Source organism: Aplidium turbinatum, chromosome 1 (assembly GCF_918807975.1).
Source record: "Aplidium turbinatum chromosome 1, kaAplTurb1.1, whole genome shotgun sequence".
In the NCBI taxonomy this organism is placed as follows: Eukaryota; Metazoa; Chordata; class Ascidiacea; order Aplousobranchia; family Polyclinidae; genus Aplidium; species Aplidium turbinatum.
Window position 1 is genome coordinate 35,719,139 of NC_137472.1, and position 23,151 is coordinate 35,742,289.

At 38.3% G+C, this 23,151-nt stretch overlaps 1 protein-coding gene across 1 annotated transcript in view; it reads right to left on the reverse strand.

The window, feature by feature from the left end:
- LOC145778192 (4-galactosyl-N-acetylglucosaminide 3-alpha-L-fucosyltransferase FUT6-like) overlaps positions 1-23,151 on the reverse strand; it is a 40,442-nt gene that overhangs the window by 16,304 nt on the left and 987 nt on the right. The window contains exon 3 of the mRNA XM_082589639.1: positions 22,759-22,832. Within this exon, the coding sequence (XP_082445765.1) occupies positions 22,759-22,832 (74 nt within the window). The remainder of the gene's footprint in view (positions 1-22,758; positions 22,833-23,151) is intronic.

Below are 23,151 nucleotides of genomic sequence, written 5' to 3' on the forward strand. Positions count from 1 at the left end.
TCCTTCACGCTGTGAAGCAGTTAGGATTAACGAGACATGGGCCAAATTAATTACTTTCATCCAGCTGGTGGGAAAATTTTGAACAATAGAATATGAAATATTTCAGAGGATGTGCTGAGAAATGCCTTATATCTCTCAATTTATAAACTTTATTCCCTCAAAATTTCAGCTCAATAGAGGTGAATGAAAGTTAGGAAAAGTCAAGAAATCTCGTAGTCGCAGCCTCAGTGGTTTTAGAGATACAACTGTTGATGCAAAAAAGTTGAATTGACAGCTCCCCCCAACCTTCAAACAGTTAAGCGTCAAGCGCTATGCGTCATTTTTTTTCATGGAAAATCTCGTTACACAATAAGAGTTTCACAATGTATTCTGGCCAACGCGACTCATCTGAATTATCGGCTTTTGCGTTGGTTGGAATGGCTCCCTGGAATACACGCGGAAGAAGTTCGCCAAATGGTGATCATCCATGTATTGAGAACGAGGGATCAGAGACAGAAAGCGAAAAATCCATGAATGGCATCGCGGACGTTGAAGATACTTTATTTCAAGAGCTCTATGCCCCTGAAAAGAGCGATATTGGTGCAGTGGACCTCGTTAAAATATTTATACATGCTAAACTATCACAGCACGCTTGGAACAGTGATACCTTTCCGAGTAGCCTAAACGTTTTCAACTTGTTTTTGAAATACAACACACCAATACCAACCAGCGCTGCTATGGAACGCATGTTTTCACTTGGAAAGGACAACATGCGTCCCAAACACAGCAGATTGTCAGACAAACGTTTTGAAATGCTTGTTTTTCTGCAAGGAAATAACTAATAAGCAGGGCCCGCAAAAGTCAATAAAGTCAAATTTTTTTAATGACCTCGTTTATCCACAAATTAAAGAATAAAGTTGTTTTCAGCACCTAAGGGACTGTTTCTAAGAAGTTTATAGGTCAAAATAAAGTCAAAATTGATAATAAAGTCAAAATTTGTCAAATTATGGCTTTCAACAAACTTAATTCTGTGTTTCTAGAGAGGAATTTTTGTCAAAATCCTCGTGGAAGCATTGCAAATCAGGAACTGCGGCACAATTAAACCATATTAACCCATAAAAGCAGGAAATATGTCACAATGACCACGGATCAGCAGTAACTTTTATCGCAAATTGTCCTTTGTTTATTCATTGTTACGTCGTTATATAATTTTTATAAAACACTCCCTCTTCACAAACATGGTCTTTTCGAAGGTCAACAGTTTTGATTTTAGGAATAGCCTCTGACATTCTGTAATACAAAAATGCCTAAACAAGCTAAATCGTCTTCTGTCTTCAGCAAAAGTTAGATTAGTGGAGATTTTCCTATCGCTATAAAACACAACGAACTTTTTATAATCCATAAAACACCTTGACTTTTCGACAAAGTATTACGTTTGGGTCTGAAATCGACAAAATATTATGTTTTGGTAAGTGGTATCAATTCAAGAAAGAACTTTACCCTCTATAAATAAGCAATTTCGTTAGGTCAAAATAAAGTCAAAATTTGATAAAGATAAAGTCAACAATTTTTTTTTAGGCTAAGTCAAATTAAAATGGCCCTACTAATAAGCTAAGCAGCTAATTACAATACAGTCTCAAAACATAATAGGCCTACCTGCTCTTTATTTATAGCTATTGTTAGCCTAAACTTGGTTGAGCTATATCCGTTTTATAAGACGCTGGCAAAAAATAGCGCTAGAAATTAGCGCTGACGCTGACGCCGTCAATTTCTTTAAGAGCTTGCGCAGTACTTTACGCCGTCAAGTTTTTAGGCAATTCGCGCTGACGCTGACGCCGTCAATATATTTCAATGACGCGTACAACACTGACTATTAGTGTGCGGTTTCATTTTGTGTTTGTCACTCATAATGCGACGGCACTAAAATTTCATTCCTTACCCAGGCAGCAAAATCCGTCATGTTTACATTGATTCAACGTCGATTTTGCTGTTTGGGTAGGGAGGCGCTCTGTGACGCGATATGAGTCATTCTTTGCTGGCAGGCAATAATCAGGAAGGTAATTTGTTATTTGCGCAAATTGCTTTGTAGTGCAAAAAGTGCATGAAATACTGTTTGCGCAAAAACGGAAAAAATTGATGAAATTCTGTGTTCAATGCAAGATGACTTTCAAAATAAAATGTGAACTGAGAAATTTGACCAAGAAATGGCGAAAATAGATCAAAAACCGAGACTTTATCACCTTGTCTACCTAGAATACACAATCACGAATATATTTTGCGAAATAAATTGATTGAAGTGATAAATAAGGCTTTTGACCAACGGCATACTTTTTCCCGTTGTTATTTGATATAAGCCGACGGAGTAATTAGCAATAAGAAAGACGTAGACCTGATGGTCAAGGCCAGTAACTCTTGCCGCCAAAAAGAAGCAGTAACAGATACGGTTAAAAATCGTATTACGGCTTTGATGGCAGCTTTTCCTTTTAAAGGGACTCGTTTGACTTTGTTACAAGCAGCTTGTGTTAGAACAGCTGCTCAAACGATTGCTAATTTGGTTTCCGACACTCCTGGCTTGTAAGAGGAAGACAAGATAGAAATGTCGTTAGATCGCTTGTCCCAACGTTTTGGAGTTCGTGAAGGTCTTTTTGCCGAACCAGAAATTAGGAAGTACCGCTATGGTAGCAAATTGACTTCGATCTCTTCTAGTGATTTGAAAGAGTTTAAAGATGAATTGTCGCAGTGTCTGCTTTACGCGCAAGCTTATGGTCAGCGCGATAAATTGGAAGGACGTTTTGTTTTGGATTTAGCTAAGCGACTCCCATAGCTAAACAACGCTATCTTGACTTTTTAGGTGATCAGTATGGTAGCACTAATGAGCCTACTTTTCAGAGTTTATTCGATTTTGTAGTGCGGGAGGAAACGCGTAAGTCGACTGATTTTAGCATTATGCTAATGGGCGATTCTGGTGAGTCGCAGCATTTTAAAAAGTTTGGCAAAGGAAAATTGCCTTCATGTCCGGTTAGGCAGACGTCGGTAAAACCCCACGATGATGTGATGTCAGGGAGTTCGCAGTACTCGACTGCTGTTGGCGCACAGCGCGGTGGTGTGGCCAGACGTAGTGACATGCCGGCATGCATTTGTTGTTCGTCACTTGGTCAAGTTAAACATAATTTTTTGTCTAATTGTAAGGAAATTTTGCGCTTGACACCTAAAGATCGGAGAGATGTTATTGTGAAAGCTGGCAAATGTTTGAATTGTTTGCGCCAGCATATGGTTAGGGACAGTGTTCATGCCAACAACTGTCATAAGTGTGGGCCTAACAACGATAGGAAACACTTTTTTCTCTTGCATGATTTTTATGTGACGTCACGTGATTCTCTGGATTCGGTCGGCAAAGATGATGCTTGTGCCAGAGTTCCTGTGCGTAATGTTAAGATTAGAAATGTTAAAGCAGCCTTTAACCGCATTACTGCTGCTCGTGTTTTGAATCCAATGACAGGTAAATCGAAGTTGGTGTATTGTCAGCATGATCCTGGTTCGCAGTGGACGTTTGTTTCGAGTAATTTGGTGTGCGAACTTGGCCTTAAACCGTATGATAAAGCGTCGTTTAAAATGGATACTCTGGCTGGTCAGAAAGCTACTTGTGCTGACCTTGTTAAACTCAACATCAAGTCGTTAGAGACGGATGAACTGTTTTGTGACATAACCTCGGTGGTTAACCCAGCTTGGGCTGACGATGTTAAAACTTTACCGCAAAAGCAGGATTTAAGTGGTTTCCATCATTTTCATGACGTGAATATGTTTCATTTGAGTGAATGTAGTACTGTAGATGTACTGATTGGTAACGACAACGCTTATTTGATGTGGGCTAAAGAAGAGCGTCTTGGTGAAAATCGTAGTGAACCACATGTTTTACTTAATCCTCTCGGTTGGTTGGCTTGTGGTGGTAAGTCACCCTTAGATGAAAGCGTTGCTAACGTGTGCAGAGTGCAAATGTCTTCAGAGTCGGATGTCATCTTTAGCTTTCAGCGTAAAATTGAGTTTCGTGATATGGAAATAGCAGACCTGAACAAAGTCATTCAGGAATTGACATTGCAAAATGAAACCTGTGAATTATCTTGCAATGACATTTTGGCTAGAGAACTGAAGATTGAGTTGAAAGATGGTCGATTTGAGATACCTGTACCGTTGAAGGAAGATATTGATCTACCTAACAATTTTTTGTTGGCGTCAGATAGAGCTACTGCTTTAAAAAAGAAGGCTTTAAAACAACCTGAACTTCGTGATTTCTTTACTGACACCATGAAAGATCTTAAATCTAATGGTTATATTGAGCGTGCTGGTGAAGCAGGAAATGTAAAGGAATTTGAGTGGTATTTACCATACTTTGTGACGTCACAATTAAAAAAAGCGCATTGTTTACGATGGCAAGTCTGAATTCCGAGGAACTTGTGTTAATGATGTAATGTTTTCGGGTCTTGATTTGTTAAACCCTCTGGCAGATGTCTTGGCTAGATTTCGGCTTGGTAGATTTGGTTTCGTGGCCGATATGACTAAGTAGAGACTGGGGTTAGTTGGAAAGATATTTTTTTTAAAGTAGAATTTAAAGCAATTGGTGCATAACTTAACAGCTTGAAGCGGCTTAAATTATCACCTATGTTGTCCCTTATCATACAACTAAAAATAAGTATTCAGTAAATTTAACTTTTAATGCAAATTTAAAATGACGTTTTTCAACTAACCCCATGCCTGGGGTTAGTTGAAAAACGTCAGTTTTCTGCACACTAATTAACTGGATACTTTTTTTTCAACCAACAAACATTTACATAGATTCGTAAGCAAATATGTTTACTTGCTTTGAAATCAAAATGCAATACATTCTACACCTAATCACCGTAAAAACGTTTCTTAATAAACTCATTCTTAAAACTTGTGATACCGTATAGGCTATATTGCACTTTCCAGGCTATTCAAATTAAAATTTTACCGGTATATCTGCTTAAAACAAATACATTGGAGCTTATACTACGTACTATCATATCACGACGATATACTCGCATCATATTACATCGTCATACTGTTATCAAAACCTTTTCCAACTAACCCCACCCAATATTTTCCAACTAGCCCCATTAGCATATGACAAACTATTTTCCTAAAATATTCAAGCATGGTGCATTTGACTAAAATTTGTTTATTTCTTGGTGTTGTAGAACACCTACAGCTGACACAAACCAAAATACTACTGCCTATCTTTAACGACATCGACGCAAAAGATGTTTCTGAAAACGCCAAAAATTTTACTTCGAAAGAAAGAAAATACAAAATTGTCTGCCAAACAGGCATAACTTGACTCAACAAATCGAAACTAACATGGATTATGTGTTTTTATAAACTACATCACATGGTGGCAGTAAATATTTAAAAAAGTCTTCGAGATTTAAAAACATGATAATTTTTCAACTAACCCCGCCTTCCAACTAACCCCACTCTCCCCTACTTTTTTCACATTTTGGAAGCTTCAATACGTAAGCCCAATTTTATTGAACTGCTTACGTACACGACCAGTGCCGTTCGGATCGTGAACGAACGCCCTTTGGTACCTTTGAGTGACGACCCTAGAGATTTTACTGTCATCACCCCTGCCTCACTGTTGACCCCATATTTAGACCCATACTGTGCTGTTGGGCAACCACATGATCGTGACCAACTAAGAAGGGATTATCGGTTCAATTGGTCACTTTCTCAGCAGTTTTGGAGTAAATGGATCGATTTTTACTTGCCAGGGCTTCAAGGCCGGAAAAAATGGTTAAAAATGGCCGAGAATTTGGAGCCTGGTCAACTTGTAGTGGAGGGTTTTCTCCAAGACATTGGTAAACGTGGGAAGTATCAACTTGGGAGGGTGCATGAGGTGGTCCCAAAAATTAGGAAAGAGAAGCCTGTGGTTTCGGAGAGCTAAAGTTGCCGTTTGCAACTATGATGAGAGTACGGAGAAAGTGAAAGTAGACTATGTGTTGAGGGATATTTCGTGCCTCGCCCGGTAAAGAACACTTAAGAGTTACGGTTTGAGCCTAGTTCTGTCTGCGGTGGCCGATACTTGTCTGAGCCCAGAACAGTCGGTTATTATCGCAACCATTGTATATAGCGTGTACCTATGGTACCAATTTCATGTATCGTCGTGTATTATTCTTATTGTTCATTCTTTGCATGCCCTGTATATTTGCATATTAACCTAACCGTGAGTGATTCAAACAATTTGTGTATCGTGTGTTTTCATTTATTGGCGATTGTCGTCAATTCTTTTTTAGTTATGCCATGTCAGACTGTCATAACTAGGGATCACGATGTTACGAACAATCGTTCTTCAAATGAAACGTCACTGAGCAGAGATTGCAACATACTTCGTAATACCAGTAAAACATTGCACAAACCGTTTCAACACCTGTTGGGAATTGCATAACAATATTTATCACTGTTGCGTCACAGAAGCTGGTACGTGCATTTGAAATATCTCAAGTCAGTTTTGTCATTTTAGAATCGTTGTTGGAAAGGTTGGTTTGTTTGCTTGTGCTTACCAACTAGACGACATTTCCGTCTTTTATCCAAGTAATTTGTATTGTGGTGACAAGGTTTAGTGGCGTATCGCGTTGCGCTCCCCTTTCCGCAGCCAGTGGCTATTTCTGCTGAAATACAATTTTTGAAAGACATTTTCAGAAGAGTATTTTTTCCGTGTCATTGCATACAGACAGAAGGATCCGGGAATTTTATGTTACAACTTTCCCACCAAAATATTATGGTTTACCACTGTCACCAGCGTTAAGAACACTTTTTAATCTACTGTAGATCCACTTGAAAAATATTTATAAGCAAAAAACTCAATTTTACTATTTTTTTTGTAGTAGGAGAGATGCAGGACCTATTAGACATTTTTTTTCTTTTTTGCTCTAATTTCTTCAGCTTATATCAAAATAAAACAAAATTTTTAGACACTACGGCCAAGGTCAATGTTTATTGACTGTGTAAATATAATGACAATCGAATTTATTTTTATGACATTAAAGTGCAACTGCACGATTGAATTAACATTGGCGAGAATCCATTGCCAAGACATCCGATGCGGGTTGAAAAACTCACTTCCTCACAATTGAGGCCCACAGCCAAGAAACCGACCTTTTTCCCACGCTCTCTAGCGCTTCTCTCTCACGCTACCTGGAAGTGGCAAACTCGTCTACGCCAACTAGTGATATGACGTCACTTGTAGTCGAACTTAGTGGAGACTAAACTAGACGAGATAGGCTTGGTTGCTAGTGAATGCGCAAATGTATAAGGCACGTAGATGAAAACGCATCTTTCAGCCAGCATATTATACAAATTTAGTTGTTGATGCCTGTGTGCCAGGGGTGGTCTACGATACCCATCGCCGAGGGCTAGTTTTTTAAATTGGAACAGGCAAACTTGGTTACATCGAAAAGATTTTGTATTGTACAATAATGAGCTGATAACGCTTCAACATTCATTGAGGCAGATGGGGTTGTTTTGCTTCAGCTCTTGGAACTTTGCTAACATTAACATGTTCGTATGTTCTATCTAAGATATATATACAATATAAACTTTATATTTACCTTTCGTAGTTACTGAATGTACTAGATAGGTTATCCGGTAGCCTATGTAAAAATGATTTTGTCTGGTGATTGAAACTTTTTGCATGTTACCATGTTCCGTATAATCAAACAAAAAGCGTTCATATTGATCATAATATCAAGTCATGTTGTTCCTATATCTTTAGTTTATAATTTACCTTTCATTAAAATCACCTTTTATTGCCTCTTACTGTTTCCTGTGAGGTAGGCCAGGGGTATGCAACCTTTATTACAGGAGGACCAGATATAAATAACTGGGTGAAACCGCGGCAGCACGTTTATTTAACATATAATTTCTAGTAGTTGCAGGCACAAAAAAGTAGTTTTTTTGTTATTCATTTTATTCTTATGGCATTATTAGGGGACCTTATCTCTATGCAGAAATAATAAGTTAAGACGCATAAATTTCTGAAGAAAACTGCTATTCAAATTTATTGTCACACCGTTTTTAAACGAGTTCAGTGCGAAGTTTGCAGCTGGCTTCTTTTTCCGACGTCCTTTTCCAAATTTACTTTAATGGAAGTGCTCGCAATTCGAAGTCTATTTTCCAGGTAGGCTATTTGTCTGTCAGAACCGATCGATAGGGAAATTTCATGACGCCCATTTTAGAAAAAAAAAATTGTTCGCACAAATACGTTGAGCCAAAAAGAGCCATTTTTGAAGCAATGGATTTTTTCAAATGTGGAAAGTCATCTTGGTTGAGATGTTTTCGGTAAAAATCGCCAAGATTCATTTCTAAATACTTTGCTTTCAAATCCGTTTTCTCTTGAAGATCAATCAGTTCAAGTTGGATATCAACTGGTGCTTTGTCAATGTCTGTGTCGAATGGCGAAGAGAATATACCAAACAAATATTCATGAGATTTGAAGTCCTTGAAACGAGCCAAAAATTCATACAACAATTTTTCAAATTTAGCTTCCTTCTCAAGATGCATTCCATAGTCTCTCAAAGTTGGAAAATGAAAAAGATTTCCTATCTGTATGTGAGCTTTCCAAAGTCGTAATTTGTTCATAAAGCCTTTTATGTGACTATACAATTTTACGTTCCAAATAATTAAACACAATGGATTAGCGGTGGCCGGTGGGAGATTTCTAAAATGGTTAAGAGAAGGTGCGAAATCTATAATAATCCACTCCACAATGAATTGTTCACACGTACCAGACTAAACTAAATTATAAACACGTTTTGCGGGCAGCACACAATTTAAAATTGGCACATCCTTGCGGGCCGCACACCCCTGATGTAGGCCTATACCATCTTGAAAAGCATTCAGACACATAACAGACGGATATAGCGATATTGCCAGGTATCATCTCAGAAAATGGTTAATATAACAAAAACGGTCAGGCCAGTGCAAGTAAGAAGTTTATTATTGAAATCTACGTAAAACTTCAGTCTAGAAACACTTGTCAAACCTTACTAACTCAGACAGTCAAATAAATCGACCTGGCTCCTGGTCTACAGGGCGAATACAACGAAAGAACTTGCAAAACCGATAGTCGCTGCGAGGTCTGACTACAAGTGACGTCATAATCCGCGTGTTGCGCAATGCAATCCGCCATGGCAGAAACGTGGCCAAAATACAAGCGCGTGGAAAATCATAGTTTTGATAATTTTTATTGAGATAAATATAGCCTTAAAATGTAAGGGCAAAGTTGGTATTTATAGATAGAAACATGCTCTTTCAGATAAAGTGCGGTCAAAGTTATCGTGCAGTTGCACTTAAAAGCTAAGTATACAAACTTTTTTGAAGAGTGTATCGGTCCTGCCCCTGAAGAACCTAATATACACAAACAAACATTGAAAAACTAAACATGTTTTTTCACTTTCATTGCAAAAACAAAGCACATAAAAATGTGAAATAATAATACCTAGTGTCATTGCCAAAGTAAGATTAATTAGCGTTACATCAATAGCTCTTAACTGTTTAAGAGGCGTCTTCCTAAAGGGGTGTTAAACTCTTTTCCGCCACGGCCAAAATTCACTATTTTTGTTGAAATGACTTTTGCAGCGTACGGTACATGTAATATGATGTTGCTAGAAAAGTAAGCTTTATTTTTAAAACGTACAAAAGTTAATTCTTCAAGTGCCTTGACTCATTGTATAATTGGTCTGGCACGGTGGTCACAACGGTAAACCATGTTGCTAGAAAAGTAAGCTTTATTTTTAAAACGTACAAAAGTTAATTCTTCAAGTGCCTTAACTCATTGTATAATTGGTCTTGCACGGTGGTCACAGCGGTAAACCATAATCTCTTCGTGGGAAAATTGTAACATAAGATTCCTGGATCCGTTCGTCTGTATGCAATGACCGAAAAGAAACACTCTTCTGAAACGTCTATTCAAGAATTGTATTTCTGTAAAAAATAGCCCACTGGCCGTCGAAACTGAGGTGCAACGCGATACACCTGTTCCAGACAACTGTTCACCTAATCAAACGTCATATAAAAACCGTTCAGGTCTACTGAATCTTAGCGTATTACGTCATGGAATTTTTCCTAAAAATGAGCCAAAATTGCACCATCGTTCGTAAGACTTGTGTCAAACCTGTTTAAACATGAAATATTGCATCATCACCTTTGAAAACCTGTTTGAATTGCGTGACAATGTCTTTCACTATTACGTCACAGTACTGCGTACGTGAGTTTGAGATATTGATATCTATTCTGGTCATTCATTTTAAAATTGTTGCTTGAAGAGGTTGGTCGCATGTTTAACTGGTTTGCTTAGTGCTTGTCAGCTGGACGAAAATTTCCGTCTTTTATCCAAGTAATCTGTTCTGTAGTGACAAGTTTTAGTGGTGTACGGCGTTGCACCCCATTTTCGACAGCCAGGTGGCTATTTTTACAGAAATACAATTCTCGAATAGACGTTTCCTGAAGAGTGTTTCTTTTCGATCATTACATACAGACGAACGGATTTGGGAATCTTATGATACAATTTTCCCACGAAGAAATTATGGTTTACCGCTGTGACCAACACCACTAAACTTGTCACTACAAAACAAATTACTTGGATAAAGACGGAAATTCGTCCAGCTGGCAAGCACTAAGCAAACAGTTAAATATTCGACCACTCTTCAAGCAACAATTTTAAAAATGACGAGAATAGATTGCAATATTTCAAACGCACGTAGGCAGTTACTGTGACGTAATATTGATAAGCAATGATAAGGTATTCAAGCAGCTGTTCAAGTTTAGCTTACACCTGTTCAAGCTTGGCCCACACCTGTTCAAGTAATTAAAGATTTAACGATGATGTAATGTTATGCTGCAGCTGCAATGTTTTACAGGTCAAGCAAGCGATAGTGCAATTTGCTCATTTTTTTAGAAATATTCCATTACGTAATACGCTATGATTCAGTAGACCAGAACGGTTTTACATGACGTTTGATTTGGTGAACAGTTGTCTGGAACACATGGTACTGTTTAATAGGTCCTTCAAGGATTCATTTCAAAGGTGTGAATGTGTGAAAGAAAAGCTTGGAAGTTTGGCGACTTTATCAGAGCAGGTTACTAAAAAAGCCATTGCTGTTGTTGATTATAACTGGAGTCGAGGTGACAAATACCAAAGACACATTTTCGTAGTATTGCTTCATGTAGACTCTTTATTGACAGACATATTGCAATTGCATGAAATTGCAAGATTTTAGCACTGACAACAATGTTTTTCGTTTTAAGTCTGTCCATAAAGAGTCTACAATCTAGGCTACATTCTACATGAAGCAATACTTCGAAAATGTGTCTTTGGTATTTGTCACTTCAACTCCACTTATAATCAACAACGGCAATGGCTTTTTAGTAACCTGCTCTGATAATGTCGCCAAACTTCTAAGATTTTTTTTCACACCTTTGAAATGAATCCTTGAAGGACCTACTAAACAGTAGGCTGGCTAAACAGTAGGCTAAACAGTACTAAACGGCAGCCGTGGCCGAGTGGTTAGCGCGTTGGGCTCGCAGTCGAGAGCCTGCATGTTCGACTCCAGCCACCCGCACTTGCTGTTGTTTCTCTGGGCAAGAAACTTTACGATAATTGCCTCTACCCAGTGATCGATTTCGAGTAATGGGTAGTACCAAATTTAAGTCATAAGTAAAGTAGACAACCGGAAACAGACATTGCCGTCGGCTGCAGCGTGGGTCAGGTGTATGTCGGAAGGCGTACACCGATGCATAGCGCTCAAGTCCGCTTTCCCGCAATGCAGGATAAAGATAAACAAACAAACAAGGCTAACGTCCAACACTATTATACAATGAGTTAAGGCACTTGAAGAATTAACTTTTGCACGTTTTAAAAATAACGCTTATTGTTCTAGCAACATTATATTACATGCAGGCTGCGCTGCAGAAGTCATTTCAACAAAAATAGTGAATTTTGGCCGTGGCGGAAAAGAGTTTAACACCCCCTTAGGAAGACGCCTCTTACATAGTTAAGAGCTATTGATGTAACGCTAATTAATCTTACTTTGGCAATTAAAATGTTTATAGACACTAAGTATTATTATTTCACATTTTTATGTGCTTGTTTTTGCAATGAAAGTGAAAAAACATGTTTAGTTTTTCAATGTTTGCTTGTGTATATTAGGTTCTTCAGGGGCAGGACCGATTGTACACTCTTCAAAAAAGTTTGTATAAGCTTTAATGTCACAAAAATAAATTCGATTGTCATTATATTTACACAGTCAATAAACATTGACCCTGGCCGTATTGTCTAAAAATTTTGTTTTATTTTGATATAAGCTGAAGAAATGAGAGCAAAAAAGAACAAAATGTCTAATTGGTCCTGCATCTCTCTTACTACCCGGTACAAAAAAATAGTAAAATTGAGTTTTTTGCTTATAAATATTTTTTAAGTAGTCCTAGAATAAAGTGTTCTTAGAGCAGATATAAACATGCCACTTCTGCAGCTTTTAATCTAACGTTCATTTTTTTATCTCCAGTGGTTTTCGAAATATTACAGTTTTTATGAAAATGGGTACTGGTAACTATAGAAACGCCCAGCGCGACCGTGTGACGTCATTATTTTCATTTTTTTTCACATTTGTGTTTGTAAAAGTCCACTACAAATTTTCAGAAAGTTAAGGAAAAATCTATGAACCTCGCCATTTTTTGGCACAGCCTGTCCTACACCCTTGATAGTTCATAATCTAGAAAAAATTTGAAACCGACTTTCAAAAAAAAAATTGTTTTCAAAAAATTAAAAAAATTCTGTAACTTCAAACTGATTGGGGGGCACGTGCCCCTTAGATGTTACGCTACTGTACATGATAGAAGTTGCCAAAAGGTAGCTTTATTTTAATTATTTTAATCCTACAGCATATGCTTCCTTCTAAACTGATTTGACACTTTGCAGCTTTGCGCTACGGTTGCAAGATATAAGCAGTGTTGTACGCGTCAACGAAATAAATTGACGGCGTCAGCGCGAATTGCCTAAAAAATTTACGGCGTAAAGTACTGCGTCAGCTCTTAAAGAAATTGACGGCGTAAGCGTCAGAGCTAATTTCTAGCGCTATTTTAGCCAGGGTCTCACAAAACGGAAGTTTTTCAACCGAGTTTAGGCTAACATTAGCTATGAATAAAGAGCAAGTTTTATGTTTTGAGACTGCATTGCCAATAGCTGCTTAGCCTATTAGTAGGCTAGTTTTCTTGTAGAAACACAAGCATTTCAAAACGTTTATTTGACAATCTGCTGCGTTTGGGACGCATAGGCTAATGTCCTTTCCATGTGAAAACATGTGTTCCACAACAGCGCTGGATGGTATTGGTGTGTTGTATTTAAAAAAAGCCTTGAAAACGTTCACTCGGAAAGGTATCACTGTTCCAAGCGTGCTGTGATGGTTCAGCATAACTTATATAAATCTTTTAACGAGGTCCACTGCACCAACATCGCTCTTTTCTGGGGCATAGAGCTCTTGAAATAAAGCATCTTCAACCTCCGCGATGACATTCATTGATTTTCGCTTTCTCTGTCTGATCCCTCGTTCCCGATAGGCTACTGCTCACGATATGAGTGATCACCATTTGGCGAACTTCTTTCGCTTGTAGGCCTATTCCAGGAAGCCATTCCACCAACGCGAAAGCCGGTAATTCGGTTGAGTCGCGCTGGCCAAAATACATTGTGAAGCTCTCATTGTGAAACGAGATAACAAAAAATGACGCATAGCGCTTGGCGCTTAAAATTGGCAAAATAATTGACGGCGCTATCACTTCCGTCAATTAAAAAAAAAAAATGACGGCGCTAGCCTCAGCGTCAACGTACAACACTGCCAGTGACGTTCGGTGGCTTAAACCGTTGGGAAAGCAACTTGGAAATATGCTGCAGCAAGGTAGTAGGCACGAAGGGCGTAACCGTCGGGCGAAGCCCGAAGGCGTGTTGCCGAAGGCAACACTTCCAGCGGGGGGTCTGGGGGGCCTCCCCCAGAAATTTTTGAAAAACACTTCCAATTTGGTGCGCTCTGAGAGCATTTCCAAAACAAATCAAAAATAAAAATCTGTCAAATTGTGCTTCGCCTATGTCGTGATCATACATCCATTTAATGTTTAGAAGTCATGAACAATCTTAATTTTAACGTTGCAGGACCAAAATCCTGTGTTAGACATAGAATAATAGTTGTCTAAATGTTTAATTCGTCATGAATGTTCATTTTCAGATATTCAGTTAAGCCTACACTACAAAAACTAACACTTAGGCCTAAAGATTACAACCGCAAGCAATTTGTACAAAAAGCTGGATAAGTTTGCCTCCTGCGTATAGAAGCTTAACAAACTAAATATTGCATCCGCACCTGAACGTTCATTGGCGAAGTAACGTTATATCAACGCTGTAAAAAGGGCAAAGGCATGGCTATGAAAGCTAGTACAGCAGGCTAAAGTACATTAAGGAGACATTAAAAAACAGCAACAATTATTTCGGCATTATGATGCTGTGCGTGTACCGTGACGAGAGACCATTCTGAAGAGTTAGTCTAGTCGCTCTAGCGAATGTACGCATTGACGTCACTGGGAAAGCACAACTAACCTACCATAACCATAACACATCTGATTGGCTAAGCAGCTGGTGACGTTTTGCAAAACGAGTGAGGATTGGATGAAACAAAGGTGTTTTTTGACATTTTTGAATCTGGGAAAGCAAGTTTGATAGTTGCTTACCTGGAGCCTCAGTGATTGTTTCTGACAGAAGCGTTTGCGTCAATTGGCATTTATAGGCAAGACATGCGTTTTGGTGAGGACTTAGACTACTCACAAGCGTTACGAATAATTCTATAGTCACGAATACAGTAATTTTCAAGTTAAAATAGACGTGATAAAAGTAATAAGAAGTTAAACCTAGAATTCAGTCATTATATTTTGCATAGTTTTTGTTAAGGTAAGCACTGCTTTCCTTGCTTTCCCTCACCGATCGTCACTGAACACTGGATATAAGCAGGCTATCATGGCGCACTTGCGACCCTCTTGCAGAACACCAGTATGCTGCGGTTCGCATTTTGAAATAAAGACTACTGTATATTAGTAAGAGGGACTTAGAAAAATGTTTGAAGATAAGTCATGCTCTAAGTAAGGGTGGGGGGAGTAATTTCATTTTCAAACTTATTTCAGATACAACAGTATATTCTAAGACTTTGGTAACATTTTTTTGAAATTTCCATTAACCCCTCCCTTACCCGGAAATTTGCTTTTAGATTTTTGTTGATGGCATTTAAAGTTCAAATATCATTTGCTACTGTGCTAAAACATGTTAAAAACATTGCAAGACAGCCGCAAACAGCTTTTCTGCCCTTGGTTGGATCGTAAAACATGGTAAAGTGGTCCTTTCAATTTGTGCGCATAATTACGCGCATGTGCAAAAGCGTATCGAAAATACATATCTTTTGTATTGAAGACATAGAGAGTAGGCCACCACAGTACCACATTAATTGATCCAAGGGCACTGCACAGCTTTTGCCAAACAAGCATGGTTTCGTTAGTAAGCTACATATAATTTTTACAAATGTAGAACTAAACCTTCTTCTTTGATTAGATAGGCCTATGTAATTACTGACGAAGCCACACTTGTGTGGCGAAAGCTTTTTAATAAACTTGAATTTATCAATTTAGTGCGTTACCTTGCAGAAGGCATACTCTCAGGGGCGCGGAAAGTAGGGGTGCTCAAGGCAAGCCCGTAACTAGGAGGGGCGCAGGGGGAGCGAAGCCCCCCCCTGCAAAAATGTTGGCCTCCCTTGGGAAAAATGATGTTAATTAGTTCTGTTTGCTGACTTTTTAGTTTTATACCCGATTTTCTTGTGTTGTTTAATTGTAAACAGTGTGTGCTGAATGGTGTGGTCGAATGTTGTGTTAAACAGACAGACTCGAGATTTATTGCTGGTTAGATCCAGAGTAGGTACACCAGTTTCCAACTGAGCTATGCAGTGTGATAGCCGATCAGTCTCCAGAGTAGGCTACTGTGCAGTTGAATGCCACTAAGCGTTATTAAAGTAGGCTACCGGACAACCACCTTGGCATTTGCGTTCTAGGTTGGCTATGCTTCTATACTTGCAGTTTATAACTGCTGTTTTCGCCATGGAATACTTGCGTATTCTGCCTTTACGCTTCCTTATGAAGCGTGATTCAGTTACTACGTAGTGATGATTAAATACAAGCCTCACTGATTTCCAAGTGATGGAAGAGTTACCAGTTGCTGGAGGAATGGAGGAGGAAAGGGATCTGAGAAAGTTACTGATGTATGCTGTGATAGACAAAATAGTTTTGGACATGAAACTTAGATTTGCAGTCAATTCATGGTTTTACACATATGTTCGTGACCATTCAAGAAAAAAAGATAACGTTTGGACCGTGAATCGCTCATGTCACTATAGGTAATAGCCTACGCAACTGAAGATATTCCACCAGAGGCGGAATTACAAGTCGCAAAACAGTTTCTACATGACCATGTGCAATTTGCACAATACCAGAATTCCGATATAAGTAGAACTCGGTTAATCCGGATTCGATTTGACCGGCGATTCCATCCGGATTAGGCGAAGATCCGGATTAACAGATGACGGTTCTATCAAGACTTGTTCATTTGTACTTCCAGTTTTATCCGGATTAGGCAAAGATCCGGATTAACCGAATCCGGATTAACCGAGTTCTACTGTAGTAGGCCTACTGAAAGAGCTGTACAATCAACGACTGGCATTCCCAAATGTATATAAACTTGCCGCTACTGTGGCATCATTCGGGTCCAGCAGTGCGGTTTGTGAGAGTGGCTTCCCGGTCTTATCTCGGATAGACAAACTCGGGACTTTACTAAGTCCCGGAGACAAATCCACAGGCCACACGCAGTCTATATGTTTCAGACGAGACAGGCAAACTTGGTTCTGTGGGATTTTAAAAAGGAAATGACCCAGAAAATAGACCTGGACGTTTTTGTTAATAGATTCAGTGAAGTCCATCCTCGCCTTTTGTTAACCCATCCATCCTATCTGGACCTAACTTACCTATGGCGAGGATACATTTCACTGATGGTGTGAAATATATTCTGACTATTATCATTAAAGGATTGATCTGGAAGAAATGATTGTTGATTCTGCACTAGTTAATATGAGGTGCAACATAGGCCACAATTAGTATTTACAAAACGATGAGTGACAGGTGCAGCGGCTGCAGCCATATTTGATCATAGTTAAACGCCTATTTTCTATGTAGGCTATAGTATATTTTCTGTGATTTATGCAGCGCATTAGAAGAAAATGTTAATAAACTAAAACAAACTCGAAGTCCATGAAAGTGAAAGGCAATGGATTAACTAACAAAAGAATCAACTCCAAAATCATGAATTTCACTGCGGTTTCTATGCCAATTAATAACCATTTTATCACTAGTCGGTGGTCGGATGTTTTAAAAATGACTTTACTTCTCAATTTCTATGCTGTCGTCATTATAACTGTTTAAGCTACTTCATGTACTTGACTCTATAATGCCAGTTCACGCTGCTGTTTCTACGATAATTCATGCTAATATAAACACTGTAATACGATTAATGTTTTTGCGTAAATATACCCACATTGTGTACAAACGTCGTTTTTGTACATGATACAGAAGGTAAAAGTTGGGCCCCCTCTATGATACTTAGTGCCCCCCTGGTGCTCCAAGCTAGTTACGGGCCTGGCTCAAGGGGTTGCAGCCCCCTCTAGAGCTAATTCAGTCTCTCCTGGAATTTTTAATAATTGCTTGAGCTCCCCCTAGAAAATTCTGACAATTTAAGGTAGCCTACATAACACATTTTCAGAAAATTATTCGAACAATAATTGCTTCGATGAATCTAGTTCCTGTTACGTGTGGTCGCGCCCATCATTCGCAATAACGTGTTTTAGTAGGCTACAGTAACAAACAATCTATGAACTTTAAATTTCATAATTAAAAAGTGACATTAATACAATATGAATACAATATAACAACAACAAATTCAAATATCTTTACCAGAGTTCTTAAAATATACTGTTGTATCATAAAATCATGGCTAAATTGATTTTCAAAAAAGAGCCAATCAACCCCACTCTTTACTCCAACTGCACAATCGCTTCAGTCGTAGCCTTAGTGCAACGGGGTATCGTAGCGTTAGAAAGACAGTTGTGCAATTGTGTTGTTAGTAGCCTACAGTTTCTGCTATATCTGCCCTAACTTTTACAAAGAGGAAATTAAAACTTAGCTTGCAGTTATAGTGCATAGTCAGATTTATTTTCTAATTCTCATTTTTTGTACATTGCAGTTGGTTATTTATGGTTGGTTGGTTTTGAATCTTTATCCTCGGACTGACAAAGCCTTGATTGGTTACTTCTGGTAGTTTTTCATAAGCTTTACCTGTAGAGGCTCTTGACGCAGGGCCGGTTACCGAGATTGACAGAGTGAAATTTCTGATTGTTGAAGTGTTCTTGTCGGGGAATGAGTTTGTTTTGTTTTATTATCTTTATCCTGCATTGCGGGAAAGCGGACTTGAGCGCTATGCATCGGTGTACGCCTTCCGACGTACACCTGACCCACGCTGCAGCCGACGGCAATGTCTGTTTCCGGTTGTCTACTATACTTATGACTTAAATTTGGTACTACCCATTACTCGAAATCGATCACTGGGTAGAGGCAATTATCGTAAAGTTTCTTGCCCAGAGAAATAACAGCAAGTGCGGGTGGCTGGAGTCGAACATGCAGGCTCTCGACTGCGAGCCCAACGCACTAACCACTCGGCCACTGCTGCCGACTGCTGCTGAGTTCATTCACTAGGTGCCGCTGAATAGAGAGCAGTCCTGAAATGTGTTGCTCAAGCACACACCCCGAGAGTCGAACCAGCGACGCGTGGTCTTGAGCAGGGCGCGTAACCACTGAGCTAACGGAGTTACAAAGTAATTCCTGATAAGGACTCAAGTTGGCTATACGTGCCTAAAACGTTTAAGTTTAGTTTAATTATGTTGTATTTTTTCGGGTAACAAAACATGTTAAGCCCTTTGAAGTCACTTTGTTTTGTAAATCTGTGGTACAACAAACCAAACTCTCTACCAAACCTTTATAATTAATGAATTATATTTCAAATATGAAGACGTTATAAAAACTGTTTTTAATATTGCAAATTTCATACGCAAGGTAGGCTATCAACCCACTTACTTGACAATTCATAACCTTCATTGAGAATGTAAATCTGGAAAATATACCTAACGACAAGACAAACTTCAAGAACTGTTTGATGATTTTCAAGCTAGGTTTAAAGACTTATTAATGCTAAAGCACTGTTTTTCTATTCTTGTCAACCTTTTGGGGAAATGGAACCAGAGATTACTTATGAGTCTAAGGCAAGTTTTTGCAACTTTTGCAACTTTTTTTTACAGCTTCCAACAGCTTCCGAAATACTCAGAATTTTTATAATACGATGTTTTAAGCTGTTTTCAGGAATTTTATATTGCAACTTTTTGCAACTTTTTTGTTTTTTACATGCAACTTTTTACTGCAACTTTTATGAATATTTTGCAACATGTAAAGTGTGACTTTAAAAACATGCTACAAAACTATTTCAAGCATAGTTCTAATTTCTTTATTTGTATAACAAAGAGCTATGTGACGGATTAACTGCGTCTCAATGTTATCTATGACGCAACAGGTGGCTTGCAATGCAGAAGTTGCACAACCTTAGCCAAGAACAGTGCCAATCTCGATTAGAAGTGAAAGTATGACTTGGCTTTTGGCCAAGCCCACACAAAAGTAAATAGATCATGTCTAGTCTTTCCAGGTCAAGTGTTGTTGTATAGCTTAGTTAGTTAAACTGTGTGCTTATGAAAGAGCATTAGTTATCTTGCAAGTAAGAAACAATAACCATAATATCTATTAAGATGACAGTGTTTGGAATAGAGCAGTCAGTAAAATCGACTTTAGATTACCGCTACCTTAAGTTGCTCTGCGAGCTGTTAGTAATTGACAAAGAATAACTTTTGATCTTTAGATACATTGTTTAAAAGAATTCGTGGATAATAGAATTGGTAAAATTTATACAAGAATGCCAAAAGAAGCACAATCGTCACTTTCCAAAGTGCGAGCCTATGTAGCACGCTACCCTGCGGAATTCATGGTTACTGCTCGTGGAGAACTATTCTGTACACTATGCTCTACAACTGTGTCGCATGACAGGAAATCTTCGGTAGACAAACATCGTCAGAGTACAAAGCACCACAAAAATCTGTCATCAACATCGCAGCAACGACAGCAGCCACTAAACATACCAACAACTAGTTTTGACTGGAATGATTATGTTGGCAAAGTGACAGGTGCTTTCCTTTCAGCAGATATTCCCCTCTACAAACTTAACAATCCTGATCTGCAGGCCCTGTTCAAATATCTTGTTCAAAAAGCTCCATCCGAGTCAGCATGCCGAAAGCGAATCGATGATATGGGGAAATGGGAAGTTGATCGAATTTGCAAAATTCTCTCAGATAAGGTCATCTTCATAGTCGTGGATGAAGCCGATTTTTCAGGATGCAAATATGTAAACACCCTAGTGGGAGATATAGAAGAGTCAGAAACAACTTATCTGTTGCATTGTAAAATTATTGATGCTTCACCAAATCAGCAAACTGTTATTCATGCCGTAGATGATGCAATTCGCACCCTCCAAACAGACAGAAACAATTTTGTTTTATTGCTCACAGATGCCGCAAGGTACATGACAGCAGCAGGTCGTGTTCTTAAACAAATGTATTCCAGGCTCTTTCACATAACCTGCGTGGCTCATGCTTTGCATAACGCAGCTGAACGAATCCGTGCTATCTACGAGGATGTTGACAAGCTAATTGCCGCAGTAAAAGCTTCAGTGGTGAAAAATAAAGATCGAAGAGGAAAGTTTTCAGCAATCAACAGTCCCCGCAACCTGTAGTCACCAGATGGGGAAGTTGGCTGAAGGCAGCAGAATACTATGCCAAAAACTTTCCGCAAGTTCTTGAGATAGTTAATGCTTTCGAAGGTACAGGGCAGTTAGTGGTGAAAGCAAAGAAAGCAGTTGCAGCTGAAAGCCTTCCTAGAAGCCTAAGAGAAATTTATCAATGTTATATTAAACTCATTGATGAAATACAAAGAGCAGAGAGCCCAAAATATACCGTCGCTTAAGCGTATGAAAGAGGATACACATTTGATTTTGGCAGCGATCCAGCTGGAATAAAATTGTATTTAGCTCACAGATTCGAACTGAATTCTGATCTAAAAGCAATTGTAGAAATGACCCGGCCAAACATCAGTCCAGAATTGTATGCCAAATTGTTAAATTGCCAAGCAACTTCATGCACTGTGGAACGAAGTTTTAGCATGCTGCACAAACTGTTGGCAAAAGATCGCCATTTCTCCCCAGAAAATGTTTGGAAATATTTAGCGTTAGCCTATATGTGAATAGATCGCTTGAGTAAACCACTGATGTTTGAAATGCTTGTGTATAAATGCAACTTTTTACTGCAACTTTCGTTAAAAATAAATGCAACTTTCTCATTTTTTTAGTGCAACAAAAACTTGCCCTAGATGACGTTTTGAGTAGGCCTATTCAAGTATTATCGATTTATTATTTTTGCATGTTTATCAGTTCCTTCTGAATTTCTGATAATCCTATTAAGGTAAAACAGGCTGTTAAGGTTTTTAGTAAACTAGTAACCAATTTTGATGTGACTCGCTCCGCTTGGCTTTTTTCTTGGCATTGAACACTTTTTGTAGTATTAATAACATTTATTATTTAGTTTGGTTTTAAATATTTTTTCATTTTATCTCATACACTAAAATAGGTCATTTAATTGTTAACTAGTTCAGGCAGCAATGTATTTACTTCGGTATTGGTACTTCGGTACCTTCGGTATTGCATCATTTTCTTAGTCTTTTAGGGGGCAGATAAAAAGTTTCTTGTCCTTAAATAAATGTTTGAAACTTTGCGCGTTCAATGCCGCCAACTTTAACCCGTTAATGAGCAAGCGAGAAAATTTTACAAAATTACATGTTTTCTCTCGTTTTTTTTTAGGGGCACTTGACCAAGTGTCTTCTTCTCCTAGATCCACTATTGTCTACCCTACTTAGGTCAAGTTAACTACCCTATCTGATTGCAAACGTTTGTTACTTTGGCAGTTGTGTGGAACTATAGCTGTGTTTCAATATGCCCTATCTGAGAAATTTGATAGGTTCGTTTTTCTGTCTAAAACTCAAATGTTTAGTTCATTTTGTTTCTTTTTACACTTGTGCATCTCGGAACATTCGTCTGGTTTTTGTTTTGTTATTGGCAAAAACGGCAGCATTAGGACACAGGAAACATAGAAAAGCTGTTTTTTTAACACAACTTTTTGAAACAGACTCTAAGGATGTGATACAAAAAAACAAACATTTACATTTGTTTAGAAAAAAAGTTGTAGCTTAAAAACTTGATGTGATAAACAAAAACTAGTGCTAGATTCTAAATCAGTGCCTTCAAAATCAATTGCTAAATTCAATTCAACCGAAATTGCGTTGATCATTGTAGCCTACTGGATTCGTGTTATGCTTATTTGTACGGTAGCGTGGATAAGCGGAACTTGTGGAATTATGGATGATATATCTTTTGTTATCATTAATTAGCCACTACTTTTGCACAGCTTAGACCATAATAAGTTCGAACACACAAACCTATGCGCTGGTAATGATGAAGCGTTCAGGCCAAGATAGTGGAACACCACAGCCTTTGTTGCCGTGTCATTTAACTGAAAAAAAAACAAAAAACTATGAGATAAAAACGCTTAAACTAGGGCCTTGTTACTGTTGTTATTATCATCAAGATCATTGTCATTGTGATCATCAAAATTATTTAAACTACTTCACTTATTTATAGCTTCATGCAACTCATACAATCTAACGTTCATGAACCCTGTTTATAAAGGCACAGTGAAAAGGAATTCAATACAAAGAAGCATTCAAACAAAAATACCGTGTTAGCCTATCCTGCATCTCATCTCGTATCAAATCAGTTTCTCTTTACATTGGTTCAACGTTTGCAGATGCAAACGACAGATTGTCTGAAAA